This window comes from Typopeltis vanoorti, chromosome 1 (genome assembly GCF_054136105.1).
Source record: "Typopeltis vanoorti isolate ZY-2024b chromosome 1, IOZ_Tvanoo_1.0, whole genome shotgun sequence".
Lineage (NCBI taxonomy): Eukaryota > Metazoa > Arthropoda > Arachnida > Uropygi > Thelyphonidae > Typopeltis > Typopeltis vanoorti.
Window position 1 is genome coordinate 173,095,391 of NC_143549.1, and position 19,410 is coordinate 173,114,800.

The following is a 19,410-nucleotide window of genomic DNA, read 5'->3' on the forward strand; positions in this document are numbered from 1 at the left end:
TAAAAAATTTAACAATTGTATAATTTAACAATTGTAGCTTTCTGGATATTCTTGAGAAAGCAGTGACTTTAGGACACACAGTCCTTATTGAAAATATTGGTGAAACCTTAGATCCTGTTTTGGAACCCATTATTAAATATGGAACATCAAAAAATGCAAAGTAAGTAAATATCTGTATTTCTCAATTATAATAGTAATCACTTTCTTTTAGTTAATCTTTTGAATAATGTCATAGAGACATTATCATATGACTGACATGTTACCTATTATATGATTAGTAACAAAGATTGGAGGAAACAACATATTTATTTTGTGTTGTATGCAACTCCAAAATAATACAGAGTAAGTATAGCACTGCTTCTTTTTTTTTTTTTCCATTCTGCTGTGTTTGTACATGTGTACATGCACATTTTATATGCATTACAGTTTGACTTTCACATGATTCCATTTGAGATAATATTCTACAATGGCAGGTATTGTCTTCTCAAAAAAAAAAAAAAAAAAATTATTATTATTATTATTATTATTATGGGCAACTCCAGGGAGTCCTTAAACTCGTTGAGGGAGGCCCTAAATATCATGTCCACACAACTATACAACATCTCACATTATCTATCATACCTTGCCTTGAACTCACTCAACATCATAGCACCCACAACAGACTCTGGTAGCTTATTCCACTCATTTACCACTCTAAAAGTAAAGAACCCGGCTCTAACACCCCTACTAACCACACTCTTGCCCAGCTTCCATAGGTGTCCCCTAGTTCTCCCACCACCAGTCCTGATCTCAAAAATATCATCTGAATTAATCCTATAGAAACCCTTTAGCAATTTGAATGTCTCAATCATATCTCCCCTTTTCCGCTTATCAACTAATTTCTGCAACCCACAAATCTTCAGCCTGTTCTCATATGGTTCATTCCATAGACCCGCTATCATCTTAGTCACTCGCCTCTGGATCCTCTCCGCCTCCTCCCCATCAAGAAGGAACCTAGGTGACCAAATCTGGGCACAGTAGTCGTGATGAGGTCTTATTAAGGCTCGGTACAAAGGTACAATAACTTGCTTGTCTCTGCTCGTCAAGGTATTTTTCAATAACCAAGTGAGTTGATGAGCTGATTTAGCTACTTTTGCAATGTGCCCAATAACCTTCATCTCCCTATCCACCAACACTCCCAAGTCCCTGGCCTCATAAATCTCCTGGAGATTGATGAGGTATACTGTGGTATACTGCTGCTAATCTTTTCATCCCAAAATGCATAACCTTACATTTTGTCACATTAAATCGACATCCATTCTCCTTAGCCCAGAACTTCAATCTATCCAAGTCATCCTGCAAGATCTTGACATCTTCTGCATTCACTATCACCCTACCCAACTTTGTATCATCAGCAAAAAAATGAACTGTTCCTCTTAGATCCTTCCCTATATCGTTAATGAACAAATTAAACAGCAGTGGTCCAAGAACAGAACTCTGCGGCACACCACTAGTCACAGGCCGTCTTTTGGACTCTACTCCTGAATAAACTACTCTTTGATATCTCTCCATCAACCACCCACCTATCCATCTCACCAACCCCATATCCATTCCCATATGTTGCAGTTTACAGATTAGAATTCCATGTGGTATCCTGTCAGATGCCTTTGCCAGGTCCAGCAGTATCACTGTAAACCCATTACCCTTATCCAGTTCAGCCGTCACCTTGTTATAAAACTTGTGCAAGTTACTGAGGCATGATCTACCCTTCATAAAGCCATGCTGTCCCTTGTACATTATCTCATTTTCATCAATCCATTCCTGTATTTTTCCCTTGACTACTTTCTCCAAGACCTTGACAACGACTCCTGATATGCTGATCGGTCGGTAATTTGCAACCATAGTCTTGGATCCTCCTTTATGCAGTGGAACTATTTTCCCCCTCTTTCCACACCTTCTGGACTAAACCAGACCCGAGACTCAGATTAAACAACATGGTCAAGGGCACTGATAATTCTTTAGCCGCTTCACACACGACCCGTGCCGGTATACCATCCAATCCCACAGATGTATTCACATTAAGGTTCTGTAATAGACTATTCACCTCCACTTAATTCATCACAATTCCCGTATAAACTAATGGTTCCTTCATTTTTTCAATGTCACCACCTGGATGATATACTTTTGCAAAGTGCTCGCTCAGTAACTCCACTATATCGACTGATTCAGTGACCTCCTTACCATTGTCATTCCTTAAAATCATTTTGCCGTGTACAGTTTTTTTCTTGCTTGCAGCATATTGAAAGAACTGTTTGGGATTCTCTTTAGCTTGCATAGCTAGTTTCCTTTCATTATCCGCTTTGGCTTTTTTTACTACACTCGTTACCCTTCTGGCTTGCACTTTATACCGTTCATGTGCCTGCAGGTCACCTCTTTCTTTAAATTCCCTCCACAGTTGTTTCTTTTTTTGCAGCTCAAGCTTAATGGTGTTATTCATCCATTTAACCCCTACTTGTTTTACTACTCGGGCAATCAGCCATAACCTCCTGGAAATATGTATTCCTTCGATTACATAAATGATTTGTGGATGTTTAGTGCGGATGGAAGAAGGGTGTGTGCGAAATGTGACCTGAACGAGGAATTGATGAATGCGAATATGAAGTTGATGACGGAAAGTGCTAGTACCGATTGTGTCGCGAGTGCACGTTTGAAAGAGAAGGATGGCGAGACAGACCGGCGAAAAAATGTTAAAAAATCAGGAAAAAAGAAAGAGAGCGATTTGACAACCGTAACGGATGTTAAAAGGGACGAAAGTGAGGCGGAAAGAAACGAAATTGAGAGAACGAATGAAAGTAGAAATGGCGTGGTGCAGAAATCGCAAGTAAAAAAAATCGAAAGAATGAACAATAGCGAAAAAAGAATGATTCATGGCGAAAGTTGGACGCATGTTGGAACGAAAGTACTGAACCAAAGAAAGATGAATGACAGTAAAAGTGAGAAGAATGATAGCGAAAGTTGGACGCATGTTAGTCCGAAAGTACGGAAACAAAGAAAGATATGTGAGAGTGAAAGTGAGAAGAATGATAGTGAAAGTTGGACGTATGTTGGACCGAAAGTACGGAAACAAAGAAGGATGAATGAGAGGGAAAGTGAGAAGAGGGGGTCGAGAGTTAGAAAGTTAGAAAGATTTAATGATAGAGTGAATGTGTCGCGAGGTTCAGAAGGTGAATTGGATTGGATGAAGCAAGAAATGAAATGGATGCGGAATGAAATTAAGAGAATTTAGGTCAAAACTATTAAAATAAATCATGATGGCATGAAATAGTTAACAAAAGATGTGCGAGTGGCGTTGTATGGCGACTCCATTATTAAAGGTGTGCTAGAGGATAAAATGCACAAGGTATGTTTTCCAGGCGGTAAAATGAGTAGAGTGATTGAGGCATTGAATATGAGGCGGGAACGAGCAAAAGAGTTAATTGTATTAATTGGTACAAATGATTTGAGAGAGAACAAAGAGCATGTCAAAATGAATGTCAGGAGACTGCTTGGAAAGATAAAGGAGAATAGTGTGACAGGAAGGGTGGTCAGTGTGTTGCCTAGGTATGATTGTGGTGAAATGAGGCGGAGAGCAAGGATTATGAATGATATTCTGGCTGAAATGTGTGAGGAGATGGGAGTACAGTTTGTTAATGTGTGGAATGAGTTTGAGGGACGAAGTGAGCTGTATGGGAGCGATGGACTGCATTTGAGTGGTTATGGTGTGAGTCGCTTGGAGAGACTGCTGCTGGAAGGTAGAGAAGTGAATAGAGAGAATGAATCATATCGAGAGGGGAGTGATGTGGAAGAGCAGGAGAGTAAGATAGGAGAGATTGAAGGAGTGGAAATAAATGTGGAAGTGAGTGGTATGAGTATAGAAAATGAAAGAATGGGTGTGCAAGAGGAGCAGGGAAACGGCGAGGCTCAGGGTGGACAGGGATACACAGCGTGAGAAAGGTGGATGCTCCAAGAGGAGGTGAGAGAATGTGTAGGCAGGAAAGGAATGGGATGATCAGGGATCAAAAGGAAACAGATGGAATTGCAAAGGGTTCTAAAATGAAGAAGCAGAAAGGGAAATGGCCCCAGTCCAGCATGGAGAGATCACATCGAGTGAGTGGTATCAGTGGACCTAGCTGTAGATCCAGAAAAGAGTTGTTATGTTTGTATACCAATGCTAGAAGTATAAGAAACAAGGCGGATGAAATGGTTGCACTAATTGCGTCTGTGCACCCAGAGATTGTCGGAATAAGTGAGACATGGTTAGATGAGGATGACATCCTGACAGGAATAGAGATGGAAAGGTATGATGTGATTCGTGAGGATAGAAGGGGTAAAAAGGGAGGGGGAGTGCTATTGATGATAGAGAAAGAGTTACGTCCATACAAGGTAGAGATGCAAGGGGGAAATGGGGCCAGTGGTTTTGAGGCAGTATGGTGTGAGATAGAGGTGAATAGAATCAAATACTTGGTGGGATGTTGTTATAGACCTGGTAATGTGGATGGTGGTGATAGTGAAATGTATAGTCAAATAAGCCAAGCAAATAAGAAAAGAGTGATCATTATGGGTTTTTAATTTTAATTTTTATTATGGCAATATAGACTGGAATGAAGAGATAGCAACTGGAAGTAAAGAAAATGAGTTTCTTGAGTTTTTGAGGGATAACTACCTCAGACAGTATGTAACAGAGGGCACAAGAGGATTAAGGGTCTTGGATTTGGTCATCTCATCGGAGGATGTAATTATCAATGAGGTATCAAATCATCCACCAATTGGTGAAAGTGACCATGAGGTGATTACTTGGGTGGTTGCCAGCAGTGCAAGGATCCCTGTGAAAAAAGGGTATATGTGGAACTACAAGGGAGGTGATTATGAAGAGCTCAGGAGACAGCTTGCAGGTGTAGCATGGAATGAGGAGTTAGCTGGAAAAGAGATCAATGCAGCTTGGGGGATTTTCAAAAAATATTTAGTGGATGCAATGTCTAAATGTATACCACGGGTGGGAAGGTTAAATAAGTTAGGTGTGACATGGATGAATAAAGAGATTAAGCATGCAATTCAGAGAAAAAGGGCATTGTGGAGGCAGCATAAGAGAAGTGGAAGTAACCAATTTCATGATTTCTACAAAGACCAGGCAAGGAGAGTGACTTGGTTGGTGAGAGTAGCTAAAGAGAGGTATGAACAGCAGTTAGCTAATGAAGCTAAAAAGAATCCTAGGGAGTTCTTTCGATATGTAGCCAGCAAAAGAAAGAATGACTATGGAAGGATGACATTGATTGGAGGAAATGGTATAAAGACAGCTGTTGCGGAATGTGTGGTGGAGATACTTAATGAGCAGTTCATAAAGATCTTTCAATCTTGTGAATGTGACTTCATGGAGAGATTAAGAGCCGTTGATGATGGGGAAGAGAGACTGACTGTAAGTGAGCAAGAGGTGTTTGGGGAGTTGAGTAAACTAGATGTAAATAAGGCTGTGGGACTTGATAATATATCACCGTGTGTTCTTAAGGAATGTGCCAGAGAGTTGACACCTGCCTTGACATATTTTTTTAATATGAGTCTTGCACTTGGTCAAGTCCCTAAAGAGTGGAAAGAGGGCAAGATTGTGCCACTTCAATAAGGAGGTGATTGAACTCAAGCATCAAACTATAGGCCTATCTGTGTGTCAGGTGTTGTGGTTAAGTTGTTGGAGAAGCTTTTGAGAACTAGGATCCAGAGTTGGGTTGACAACAATGGTATAATCTTTGATGGACAGCATGGATTTGCTAAAGGGAGGTCATGTTTTAGTAATCTACTTACTTATTACAATAAAGTGACTGCTTCCTTGGACAGAGGAGAAGGATACACAGTAATATACTTGGATTTTGCAAAAGCTTTTGATAGAGTACCTCATGATAAGTTGACAGTCAAACTAGAGCAGATGGGGTTGGATATTAGATTAGTGCATTGGATTGGAGACTGGCTATCTGATAGGTATCAACAAGTTGTGTATGGGGGTGCAATATCCAAGAAAAGGAAAGTCACTAGTGGAGTGCCTCAGGGATCTGTTTTAGGGCCATTACTATTTAACTTGTATATTAATGATTTTGGCGAAGATTTGGATGGAGATATTCAGTTCTTTGCAGATGATGCAAAGTTGGGACGAACCATAAAGAGTAGTGAAGATGTTGTGGCCTTGCAAGAAGACTTGAATAAATTGAGTGATTGGGCAGGTAAATGGGGATGTGAGTTCAATGTTGCAAAATGTAAGGTTTTAAAATTTGGAAAACAAAGATGGGATGCAGAATTTATGCTTGGTGAGAATATATTGTTGGAAGTAGAGGAAATAAGAGATCTGGGAGTGATACTGGATAAGGATCTAAAATTTAGGGGACACATCGCCAAAATTGTGAAGACAACACAAAGACTTCTGGGAATGATGAGGAGGACACTGACGTGTAGAAGTAGGGAGATTCTTGTTCCATTGTATAAGGCTTTGATTGGGCCACACATGGACTATTGTGCCCAGATTTGGTCATCTGGTTTTCAGAAGGATGAAGAGATGTTGGAAAGGGTGCAAAGGCGACTGACTAAGGTAGTTTCTGACCTCTGGAATGTCGAGTATGATTAAAGATTGAAAAGATGTAATTTGCAGAGTCTTGTGGAGAGAAGGAAGAGGGGAGATATGATAGAGACCTACAAGTTGGTAAGGGGTTGTTATAGGATCAATGGTGGAGAAGTTCTACAGAGAATAGTGGGAGATCAGAGGAGAACCAGAGGTCATCCCTGGAAACTGTATAAAGAGGATGTGAGTAGGGGAGTGAGAGGTAGGTTTTTTTCGTGCAGAGTTGTGAATGATTGGAATGCCTTGCCTGAGAGTGTGGTGTCTGCAAGGAGTTTGAATCTGTTTAAGACCCGGTATGATGAGATGTGTGTGAGATAAAAGGACTTCCTAGATGAGTTTTTTTCTCCATGAGGTCTTGTTTAATAATAATAATAATAATAAATGCTCCTTGACCACTTCCCATGCTCTATCGACATCCAGCCCTTGCAGTTGTACATGCCATGGCACTGATCCAAGCAATCTCCTAAGCTTGTCATACTTGCCAGTATGGTAATTCCACATATACCCTGTCTTAATCGAAAATTCCATACCTTTAGCCACCTCCCAGGTCAAGACCTTATGATCACTCTCACCAATAGGTGGCAACATGGTCGTATTTATTACAGTCAAATTCTCAGATGCTATTACCAGGTCAAGCACTCTCACACCCCTAGTATTTTCAAATACATGCTGCCTCAGATAGTTATCCCTTAATAATTGAATAAAATCCTTTTCCTTCCTCGCATGTGTCCTCCCCTCCTTCCAATCAATGTTAACATAGTTGAAATTCCCCATAATAATCATCCTCCTTCCACTCATTTCATCAATTTGTTTATGCATACTATCTCCACCATCTATTCCATCACCTGGTCTATAGCAGCATCCAACTGTATATTTTATTCTGCCAGTCTCAATCTCACACCAAATAGCCTCAAATGAGCTCTTTTCACTATCCTACGATACAACTTCAATTGTCTTTGGCTGCAGTTCATCGGCTATCATCAATAACACCCCCCCCCATTTTATTCTCTCTGTCCCTCCTAAACACACTATAACCTACACATTCTATCCCATTAATTATATCATCTTCCGTCAGCCATGTTTCACTAATGCCAATAACCTGTGGCCAGGAAGAGCCAATCAAGGCCAAAAATTCTTCCTTCTTGGAACAAGAAGGAAGAATTTTTGGCCTTGATTGGCTCTTCCTGGCCACAGGTTATTGGCATTAGTGTACATGAAATGCAGTGATCCCTTTGTCCCACCCCTATCTTGATGCATTATTCTAAATATCCCATTCCCATTTTGTGTCCTTAGTACTGGCTTGGGTACATTATATTCATTCTTACACCCAACAGCCTCACTGATGTCCGCATATCCACTCCTCCCCTTTGGTAGTTCTAGTTTCCCTGGTTCTGCACATCCATTTTCACTTCATTCAGCAACACTTTTTCCAGTCTCCACACACCAAATCCATTCAAATGCAGGCCATCCATCTTGTATAAATCCTTTCGCCCATCAAACTCATTCCACATATCCATGAATTCCACACCACACCGTCTGCATAACCTGCGCATAATGTCATTTGCGATTATGACCCTCCTTCTAAACTCCTCTCTGTCATACTGCGGCAACAGACTCACCATTCTAACTCTGTCACTCTTTTCTTTTGCTACCTTTAACGATACTTTCAAGTCCTCTCTCGTAAAAATTTATCTCCTTTCAATTCATTCGTACCCGCCACAACTATCAACTCTTTCACCCTCTGTTTTTGCGCTCTAATACTCTCACTTACATCCTTAAATTTTGCACCCGGTAAATACAATTTAGTTAAACTCCCATCTATCACTCTTCTTAATAATGAGTCACCATACAACACTCTTTCCTTCATTTCAGAAACTCTCCCACTCTTACGCTTATTTTTCCTTTCAAATACTTGTTTATTTACGTTAGCCGAATCACTCTGGAAAGAGTTTTGCAGGTGCTCTAATTGCTGCTGCGCATTTTGTATCACTGCACGCAACCTTACAATCTCACTTCCTACAAATAATTCCTCTTTTTTTTTATCATTTAAACCATTTTCTCTCTCTCTATAGTTGCTTTCACTCTTTCTTTGATCACCACTCTCATTGCTATCTTGTACATTGCAATTCCCTATGAAACCACTATTTTTGCTCACATTCTGGCTTTCTTCAAGCATAACTGTCTCACAACCTGACACATACTTCAACTCCTCACTTTGCTTACACTTTCTGCACATTCTCCCATCACTATCACTTTCAATCCAAACTCCAGCCTCATTCGGGAATGCATACATCCCACACACACATCACGTTGGACAAACTCTCTCACATTACAGTTTTTGAACAATGGCATTGTATTTTTGGACGGCATTATCTTACGTCGCATTGGCGCCACAAATCTATGAAACGTATCGTTAAAATACTAAATTAAATAACAGAATTCACACCAAAATCACACAGACACAACAAACTACCGAAATTAGACAATATTACGTTATGATTTAAACCTATATTCTAATTTTCACTCAAAATTATACTTAGCTTTCGGGAGCTCTCTGAAAACACTACAGACCGTGTAGCCCTCTAGTGGGCTCTGCGTTCATATTCACTTATGAACTAGGATGATTTCCTTCTGAAGTAATCAAAGTTTTTATGGATCCCAAACACAAAAAGTTATTCATTCTAGGATACAAATACCATGGGAAATTTATAAAAATAAGAAATTTATTAAATTTGGATTTGAAGATCTGCAATTTGAATATTTGTGTTATGTATTTATTCATCAGAAAGAGAGAGGCTGTTGTAAAAGTAGGTCTTACGACCAAAGTATTGTAAAAGTTGACAGCACACTCAGATGTTCTTGACTGTACATTTGAGTGTACTGTCAAGATGAAATAAAATTTTCATTAGTGGAGGGAACAAAATATGAACTGAAGTCATAAATGTCAAAGCTAAATAACTGAGTGGAAACCTCTACCATGGCTTATAAAGAATGCCAAAACAAGGGCTTCCGACATAGAATCGAATTCTCACTTTCTTATGGTGCATCCCATTATTAGGTACCTGTACAGATGCTGAATGATTGAGGATGGGCTGATAATTTGAGCTTAGTTTATTATGTTAGATTTTGCATTGGCTTAAACCACAAACAAATACAATGGTACAACATGATATAAAGTCGTGCTGACTGAGGAGCAACTCAGTTAAACAAGACATCCTCAGAGAACTAAGGTAAAGAGGTAAAAAAAAAATTGTCAGCTGCTGGAACAAGTGCACTGTCATCAGAACTAAGATAGACATGAATAATGTGAGAAGTATCACTAGAAAAGAAGAAGTCTAATTGCAGAAGACTTAAAGAAGTACTGTATAATGTCAACATAATTGGCATAACAGAAAAGGAGAAGAGGAAGGCTTTACAAGTGACACTGCTGAGTAATAACTATTAGCTGTTATATTTGGGAACTGACCAAGGAAAGGAAAGAGTATTCTACAGTAGTCACAAAGATAAACTTAAATGGCAAGCAATGTGATAGGGGAAAACTTCAGAATGAAAAATTAGACAGTAAGGCCTATGGTTCCACAGAAGGTAAAGTTGTACAGAGGAAGAGGTGAAGTTGGTCAAGTAGAAAGGCAACATAAAAAAAAGGGGGGTAAGCTAATGAGTTGGAGATATAAGCAGAGTAGGAAATGAATATCAGAAATAAAGAAATGTTTGAGAAAATTTGGAGAAAAGGATAAAATTAATAATAATGGCGAGTACCTACTGGATTTCTGTTTTCAAGACATGTGTTAGTTATTACATACACTATGCTGCAATATAAAGATGTGCATAACATCACATGACAAGACCACATTAAATGAGAAAAAACCTATTGATTATGTTCTGGTTAACAATATCTTCACTGCAGTTAGGGATATAAGAATATACAGAAACTAGAAATAGGTAATTATCACTATTTTGAAGCAGCATAAAAATTAATATCACCTTGAAAAGAAAATTTGTAAAAAAATTTTTAAATAATTCAAGTTAAACAACTTTTACAGGTGTAGATTCAAATATACAAATATTATTAGGGAGTTGAGGGGAGGGAAATTATTATGATCATCATCATCATCATCAAAGATGGCCAGGGACTCATCAGGTTATATGGGACTTGATCAATCAGGAACTCATCAAGGCCCATATCACCTACATCATGATTATTAAATAACTTAAAGAATTCACAACGTATACTAGAATATAAATTAAATTAAACTTTAATATATTAGAATATTGGAAATATATTTCCAATATTTCTGGAACGTCATGTTGCCATCTTCATGGGAACTTAAGATAAAGACACGTGCACACAGATACTATACACAGCAAATGAGGATGAAGCGAGGAAGCTACTGTTTTTCCTAAAGTCCTGATGGTGCACCCTAGCAGGCTACCAGTACAGCCATTCTGGGCTTGCAGACCATGCTCTGGATACACACCATAGAATAAGGTGGAAGAAAGCCACAGTAATACACCGCAGCAAGTTCAATGAAAGACTATTCATGAAATCAGCCTCAGCCCTAATAAACCTGCCAAACCTCAACAAATTTGGATGCATGAGACTGCCCCAAATTTGGGAAACATATGTCAGAAGAACTTCAGCCCAACGGCCAAGAATACCTAATATAGCCCACTAGAGGGCACCATCAGGACTTTAGGAAAAACAGTAGCTTCCTTGCTTCGTCCTCATTTGCTGTATGTTGTGCCTGCATGCACGTGTCTTTATCTTAAGTTCCCATGAAGATGGCAACGTGGACGTTGCCGAAATATTGGAAATATATATTAAAGTTTAATTTAATTTATATTCTAGTATACGTTGTGAATTCCTTAAGTTATTTAATAATCACGTATAACCAACGTATAAGCCTTTCTACAAGAATTACTATCACCTACATCAGCTGTCATACCTATTCTTGAATTCATTCACACTATCCACATTCATGCCCTCCAAAGGTAATCCATTCCAATTGTGCACTGCTATATGAGAGAAAAAAATTATTAAATTAAAAAAAAGAGGAATGAAATAGTTTGAAACAAAAATCAGACTTAGGACTCATTTGCAAAATATGAAGAAACATCATTTGAATCAACCATGGAGGTGTGTGGTGAAGTTGTCTTTGATATCAACTCCACACATGAGAGAGAGACCACAACACTTATGACAGTGCCATACAGGCAAGTAATTAGAGATAAAAGAGAAATCTGTTAATGTGTTTCTTGAACATTAGAAGTTGCATGCATCAGAAGAAAATGGTACAGGGAAGACTGTTCCAAAGGACAGAAGTATATGGAATGAAGAAAGAAAATGAGAAATTGGTTCAGTGAGTCAATACCCATATACTACCATACATTGCACTTAACAGTATATGGATGTTGACCAGCAGTTGCCAGTTCATTCATTAGAGGGAAGTGCAAGAATAGTGGCAAAGTTTAATGGCTTAGCCTCCATGGATATACATATATTATTATTATTATTCCTGACACCTCCAAGGAGTCCGAAGACTCATCGCGGGAGGACACCTACAACTGTCTCAACCACTCACTGAACCACTACTACGAACCATCTCCATCAACGCCATCTACCACCCACCTCCACCACTAGTATGTTTTGTCTGTAAATTGCGTGTGTTCTGAAGGGCCGATTTGTCTGTATGCGGGATGAAAAACCCGAGTTTCCGGGAGAAAAAACCCTGCTACCTCCGTATGAGATCGGCTAACTCACCTTCGATTGAAATCGACCAGATAAAGATTCCTCCCGTCGCAACGAGAATCGAACTTAGGCCTATTCCAATCGAAGGGCGCAATGTACCGTCATTCTTCCAATTGCGCTACGGAGGCACAATATAGAAAAGACATAATGCAGAAACAGAGTATCTATAGGAAAGCAATTAGAAAGAATAAGTGAAAGCAAATAGCTATCTTCTGGATATAATCTGGCATTTTGAATGATGTTTCTGGAGAACCACCCAAGATGTGAGAACAATATTCTAACATTAGGCCAATTTCAGATTTATAAAGTATTAGAAGGTTAGCAGAAGAGAAGTTGTGCTTAGAAAAAAGCTTTTTTGAAAGCTGAAGGGGCTATGGACATGAACTGTTTATGCCAGTATAAGCTAGATGTGAATATCAGCCCAAGAAGAGAAAACTGATCTTGGTTAGTGAGCAGAATGAGTGGAATATTATCAAAAGCGAGGGAGAGTGGGACATTATTATTATTATTTTTATGTTACACTTGACTAGGGAGCCCAAAGACTCTTCATGGGAGGGCACCTACTCTACAACTCTCCGTCTCCACCACTCAATCCACCAACTACACCAAACCACAACTATCCTCATCATCTACCACTGCCGACCACCACCACCACCCGTACTAGTATTTTCACAGACAATCATAAGCATTCATACCCATGGCAGGATTCGAACCCGCAGCCTTTTGGCTGGAGAGCGGATACACTAACCACTTGGCCAACCAGGCCAACATAGTGTTGAGTCGTACATCCTGGCTTTGAATCCGCCATCTTGTTGGAACGTTATTCTTATTTAAATTATCCGTTTTTTTCTTAATTAATTTTTGGTTGATTACTGATCCAAATATAGAGAAATTTATATTATCCTGCGGCACCCTATATTCAGATTAGTCTATATAATATAGTGGAATCAATCATTAACTAACTTTTGTAATCTCACTTTTCTACAGGCCGAGGTTAATATTATTATTTAAGACTTCTGCAAGGTCCGATAAACTTTATGAGCGGTGCAATGGAAGAGAATCAGACAAACACCAAATTGGAATCAATAAAACAAAACATTTAATGCAGGGTTACATAACATGTACATTAAGTATAACTTTGAAAACAAGATAATGCAAATCAACTTAGTTCAAATACTCATAACAAAAATAAAACATTAGGCATCAGACATCCAGCTATCAATTTTACATTCTTCCGAATAATTAAAAATGGTTCACACACAGTTCAATGTTACAGAATCTTACAGTAAGAATTCTTAAAGTAGAATTCTCTAATTCTCTCTTAAGTCAACAAACACTTAATTCAATTATGAGGCAGTTATCACTTCAAGACGGGAAACACTTTAAAGCTCTATACTTCGGCTAATTTTAGTAGGATGCCACAGTTAATGTTAAGATATATCAGGCAGAGCTAAATCTTATTTCTTCATGCTGAAATATAAAAAAATGGACTGCTCTTACCAGGTTACATCCTTTGCACATTGGATTCACTATAGGCACACTTAAAACTGAAGTTAACTATTACTTTGAAGTAACACTATTCAAACACTATTCACTCCTTGTGAAGTAACTTACTTCACAAGGAGTGAATAGTGTACCAAAGCCAGGATGTACCATAAATAAATTAAGAAGGGACTGGGAAATTAATAAGGCAACTGAAATATTAAACATAGAGCTTCGCAAGTCTTGATGCACTTGTTTAAGGTAATCTACTTATTCCATATTTTCTTCTACGCATTAATTTCAGCTTTGCACTATTCTTCCTCAAAACAATTGGAATTCGACGTAATTTTAGAATTCCGTAGAAATATTCCTAATTGCCTATTCATTTCCCGGTCCCTTCTTAAATTTATTTATGGCATTTCCAAATTCCCCATTACTGCCACCCCTTACTTCACTCCTTGCTGTCCATAAGCTTTCTCTCTCTTTCCTTCATTTTCCAATAAAATATCTTCATTCTTCCCGCCAAACTCCGGTTCTAGCCAGTTCAGCTCATATCAACTCCTTCTCCCTTCGAATACCATAGCTCACGTTCCATGCACGCGCACGCACTATCTAAAATTAACTCCATTTTCTTGACAACAGCCAATCAAATTCAATCAGAAGAATTACATAAAATTACTTCCTCTTTCAGTAATGTTAAATAAAAAATGTCATAGTTCACATAGGGTACATTAAACTTACATGTATATAATTTCTTACAATATTATTATAGGAATAAATTAAATAAAATGAATGACATTTTTATACAGAGTCCTTTTTATAACTATTACATTACTTAAGATTATGTTATTAAATAATAATAAACAAAATTCAAAAAGCAATTCTATGAATAACACACTATAAGCAAGAGACAAACAATAAATAATATTTACAAGTCTTGCTTATGAAATGGAGGATTATGTTAAATATGAATGAAGTATTATAATTTATAAATTACCTTCATTCATAATTTCACAATAGTCTTTCTTTCAGGAAATGAGATAGGAATTGTTTTGGTAGCATTAAAATGTATTGAATTATCTTCACTCTACATGAGAATGGCTATTAGATCAGTCTTTAAGGCATTAGCCATAGAAGATCTTTTTTTTTATTATTATTACGTGACACCTCTAGGGATCCCAAAGACTCATCGAGGGAGGGCACCTACTCTACAACTCTATCTCCACCACTCAATCCACCAACTAATGAACTGTAACTACACCAACGCCATCTACCACCCACCACCACTATTTGTATTTTCACAGATAATCACAAACATCCTTTCCCACAGCGGGATTCAAACCTGCAGTCTTTTGACTGGAAAACAGATATGCTGACCACTCGGCCAACCAGGCCAGTCAGATCTTGAAGCTTGAGTCATCAGATTACTGCAGTGTTTTGTGAATGATGAAAAGGATTGAGGAATAGAGTGTACTATCACCAGTAAAACTGTGAATAGAATTGGACATTAGTAAAAGAAAATCATTAAGATGTATAAGATGTGAAGACGTATAAGAGAAAGAGTGTGGATGAACACATAGAGCCTTAGAATACTTTGGCATTCATGGAAAAATCTGATGTGAGGAAACCATCGATCATGACATATAGTGAACAACCAGAGAGGAAGCTGACAATCCACTTACAAATAGTAGGAGGAAGACTACAAGGATGGTAGCCTGAAAAGAGTCGCAATAGCAGACTAAATCTTATACTTCAGAAATATCAAGAGTGACCACATGAGATTCTCAAAATCCTTCCATGGCCTGTGTCCAAACATGACTAACATTAGCACAATGGTCTGCTGTAGAATGAGAATGGTGGAATTCATACTGATAATCATTTAACCAATGGATTTCCAAGGTGAAAAAGCTGATTGTTGATCACCTCTTGCTTTTGAGAGTATTGAGGTGAGTTTAATGGGACAATAGTTTGATGGCTGATTTTTATCTCCCTTTTCAGAAACGAGCTGAATAAAAGCTGACCCCTCTCCCATATCTTACTTGGCAATTCTGAACAGACCTTGCTTTCTGGACATGCCTCGTACCTTCATATCTCTCCTTGAACATATTCCCTAAAAATGCACTCACAACATCTACAGTAGCCTACTTTACACTCAGCAATGTAGGAATTAGAGAGGAATTTCACTCTGTAATTGTTGTGTAATCTACATATTGTTTTAATTCCCTTTATATAAATGGGTACTATAAGAATCTGATTCACATCTGGAATTCAAACTTTCAACCATGCTTTCTCAATTATGCAGTACAGCCACTGTAAAACTTTTCCTCCTATGCCTCTTTTCCATGGTCTGATTATTGTTTCTGCTTTCCCAACCCATGCGCTTGCTTAGATCTAACAAATAAAATAATTCTTGCTAGAATGAGTGCCTTTATTTTCTATTCCAGTCAAAATCTCCAACCCTTATCCAAACCTTGGTTTTCCAACAAATGTGTCAACACAGTCCAAGCTAAAATGCAGCATACATTGAATGGCTCAAGTTTAAGATTCTAGTCTCTCACAATAGCTTACATTATTAGTCCATAATAAACAAATTACTGTCAAATCTAAAGCAGACTTTGTAATAGCCAAATGCACTAAGCTTTCATCATACTCAAATGGCAGCACAGCCTTCTGGCCTCTTGGTAAAGCCTCTACTCCCACCAAGGAACAATACCAATATCTCCTAATAAGTTAGACCTCTTGGCATTAGCCTTCTTCTCAAACTCTTGTTAAAATTACAAAGGCAACCCCCTGCTATTACACAAACCACCGTCAGCATATGCCCCTTGTGATCTTTCAACAGAAGGACATTTGAAAAATACTCATGCTAATAAGTCCTCTGCCCAAATGGTATCCCTCCAGTTGTATTAAGAGCTTGTGCTCCAGAATTAACATCCAATCAGTATCACTTTACTTTTATCATCTATGTTGAGAGGCTCAATATCATACTTATAATAAATTTAGTTTAATCCTTTATCCAAGTGTGAGCAAACAAAGTTTGCGCCTGAAAGTATCTTCAGGACTGGGGTAAGGTGGTACAACACCACGGCACTCCTTGCAAAGGTGGAGCAAGCTACCAACACTCCTATCTCAGTATCTCCCATAATGCGAAACACATCTCCTTGCAGATATGTCTAATGTTATGCATTAAGGGAAGGGCCACAACCCAGACTAGTTTTGACTTTTATTGAGGTCTCTTCAGTGGGAGCCAGGCCAAGTGGAGATACCAGGCAGAAGCATTAGCAGGTCATCTCTACCTATGGGAGTTGCCAAATGGTGTGCCACCCTTTTTTAATAAATTACTCTGGATTTAGAGAAAGATGTTGAAAGTTTATTTTTCACTTGATTAGAGTATAATAAATTTAGTTTAATATTTTATCCAAGTGTGAGCAAACAAAGTTTGCGCCTGACCATTAGCAGGTCATCTCTACCCATAGTTAGAGATGACCTGCTGATGCTTCTGCCTGGTATCTCCACTTGGCCTGGCTCCCACTGAAGAGACCTTAATAGAGGTCGAAACTAGTCTGGGTTGTGGCCCTTCCCTTAATGCATTACATTAGACATATCCGCAAGGAGATGTGTTTTGCATTATGGGAGATACTGAGATAGGAGTGTTGGTAGCTTGCTCCACCTTTGCAAGGAGTGGCCTGGTGTTGTACCACCTTACCCCAGTCCTGAAGATACTTTCAGGCACAAACTTTGTTCACACTTGGATAAAGGATTAATCTAAATTTATTATACTCTAACCAAGTGAAAAATAAACTTTCAACATCTTTCTCTAAATCCAGAGCAATTTATTAAAAAGGGTGGCACACCATTTGGCAACTCCTATAGGTATAGATGACCTGCTAATGCTTCTGCCTGGTATCTCCACTTGGGCCTGGCTCCCACTGAAGAGACCTCAATAAAGGCCGAAACTAGTCTGTTGTGGCCCTTCCCTTAATGCATAACATTAGACATATCCACAAGGAGATGTGTTTTTGCATTATGAGAGATACTGAGATAGGAGTCTTGGTAGCTTGCTCCACCTTTGCAAGGAGTGGCCTGGTGTTGTACCACCTTACCCCAGCCCTGAAGATACTTTCAGGCGCAAACTTTGTTTGCTCACACTTGGATAAAGGATTAAACTAAATTTATTATACTCTAACCAAGTGAAAAATAAACTTTCAATATCATACTTGTCAGACTATACCAAATGTTCTTTTGGTATACGTGTTAAAGAGTTCACGCAAGCTATACACGCTGCTCTATACATGTGCCAGCATCTGTTCAACTGTTACTCACAATGTTACTCCCATAAACCCTACATAGTTGTCAGTGAATTTCTGCGGCACTACTGTTTTCCACCAACAAAATCTGTATCACACTACAATTATTTTTTATTGGGATTTTTTATCACAGTACTCATTATAAATTATTCTTAGAAGACAACAAATGATAATGGAACGAAAGTAAATTGTCAACTGTTAGCTAACGAATCACTCTATACTACTACACATGCACGACCCCCCCTCCCATATCTTATTTGGTGGTAAATTCTGAACGGGCCTTAATTTCTGGGCATGCCTCATATTTGGGTATGGTAAAGGACTCTCCTTGATGAGGGTTTCATTAACTCTTAAATACTTAAATATCAGATCAGGTTTTTACTACAAGACCGATAATTGAAACATTTGAATTGAGTTTAGATATGACAAGGTGGCAAGAGAAAAGCTGTTCAGAATGCTATAATTATATGGTGTAAATAAATAGGAATTTATATAAAGCTGTGCATAAATTCACATGACTAGTATCTTTCATCTATGTTGAGAGGCTCAGTATCATACTTGTCATACCATACCATATGTCCTTTTGGTATACATGTTAAAGAGTTCATGCAAGCTATTCATTTGAATTAAGTATGAATGTTGACAACATGGCCTGCACCAAATATAATAGCTTTCTTCCATGACAGGTTTGCACTGCATCATGTAATCTCTCACTGTGTCAGCTAAGGAAGTCTCATACTCCATCATCCTTCTACATGCAATTATTTCATACACAGAGCAGAACACTTATTATCTTCCAATCTAAACTGATGGTTCAAACTCTGAGGCCGCGTTGCATTCATTTTGACTTGCACTAGTGCACATAAAAGAAAACTGTTACCAAAAGCATATGATATATACAGGCTCATTAAGTTCTATACAGGCCATCTTGTCTCCTGTGTACAATCCAAATCCACTACTTTGCAAGGTTCCACAACTGTTGTATAAATTGAAGGTGCTTCATTTTGATATTCAGCCGTGCTGGATTCCCAGCTACATTATTAGAATCGAGAGAAATGAGACTGCAGATGCAGTTGCTAGATCAGCCACTGATTTTTATACATACTCTTTGTCAGTTGCATATACAGACTACAGAATTTTAATAAGATCAAATCTACTAACCCAATGGCAGGGAGCATTGACAAACAAACTGCATGAGAATAAGCCTGAAATTAGCATTGCAGGCTAGCAAATGTTGAAACAGAAGAGAGGAAGTT

The 19,410-nt window shown here is 38.4% G+C and overlaps 1 protein-coding gene across 1 annotated transcript in view; it reads left to right on the forward strand.

Annotated features, from left to right (window-relative positions):
* Positions 1–19,410, forward strand: part of Dhc93AB (Dynein heavy chain at 93AB) — a 1,274,973-nt gene that overhangs the window by 1,085,235 nt on the left and 170,328 nt on the right. Inside the window, exon 50 of the mRNA XM_090403805.1 lies at positions 38–160. Within this exon, the coding sequence (XP_090259931.1) occupies positions 38–160 (123 nt within the window). The remainder of the gene's footprint in view (positions 1–37; positions 161–19,410) is intronic.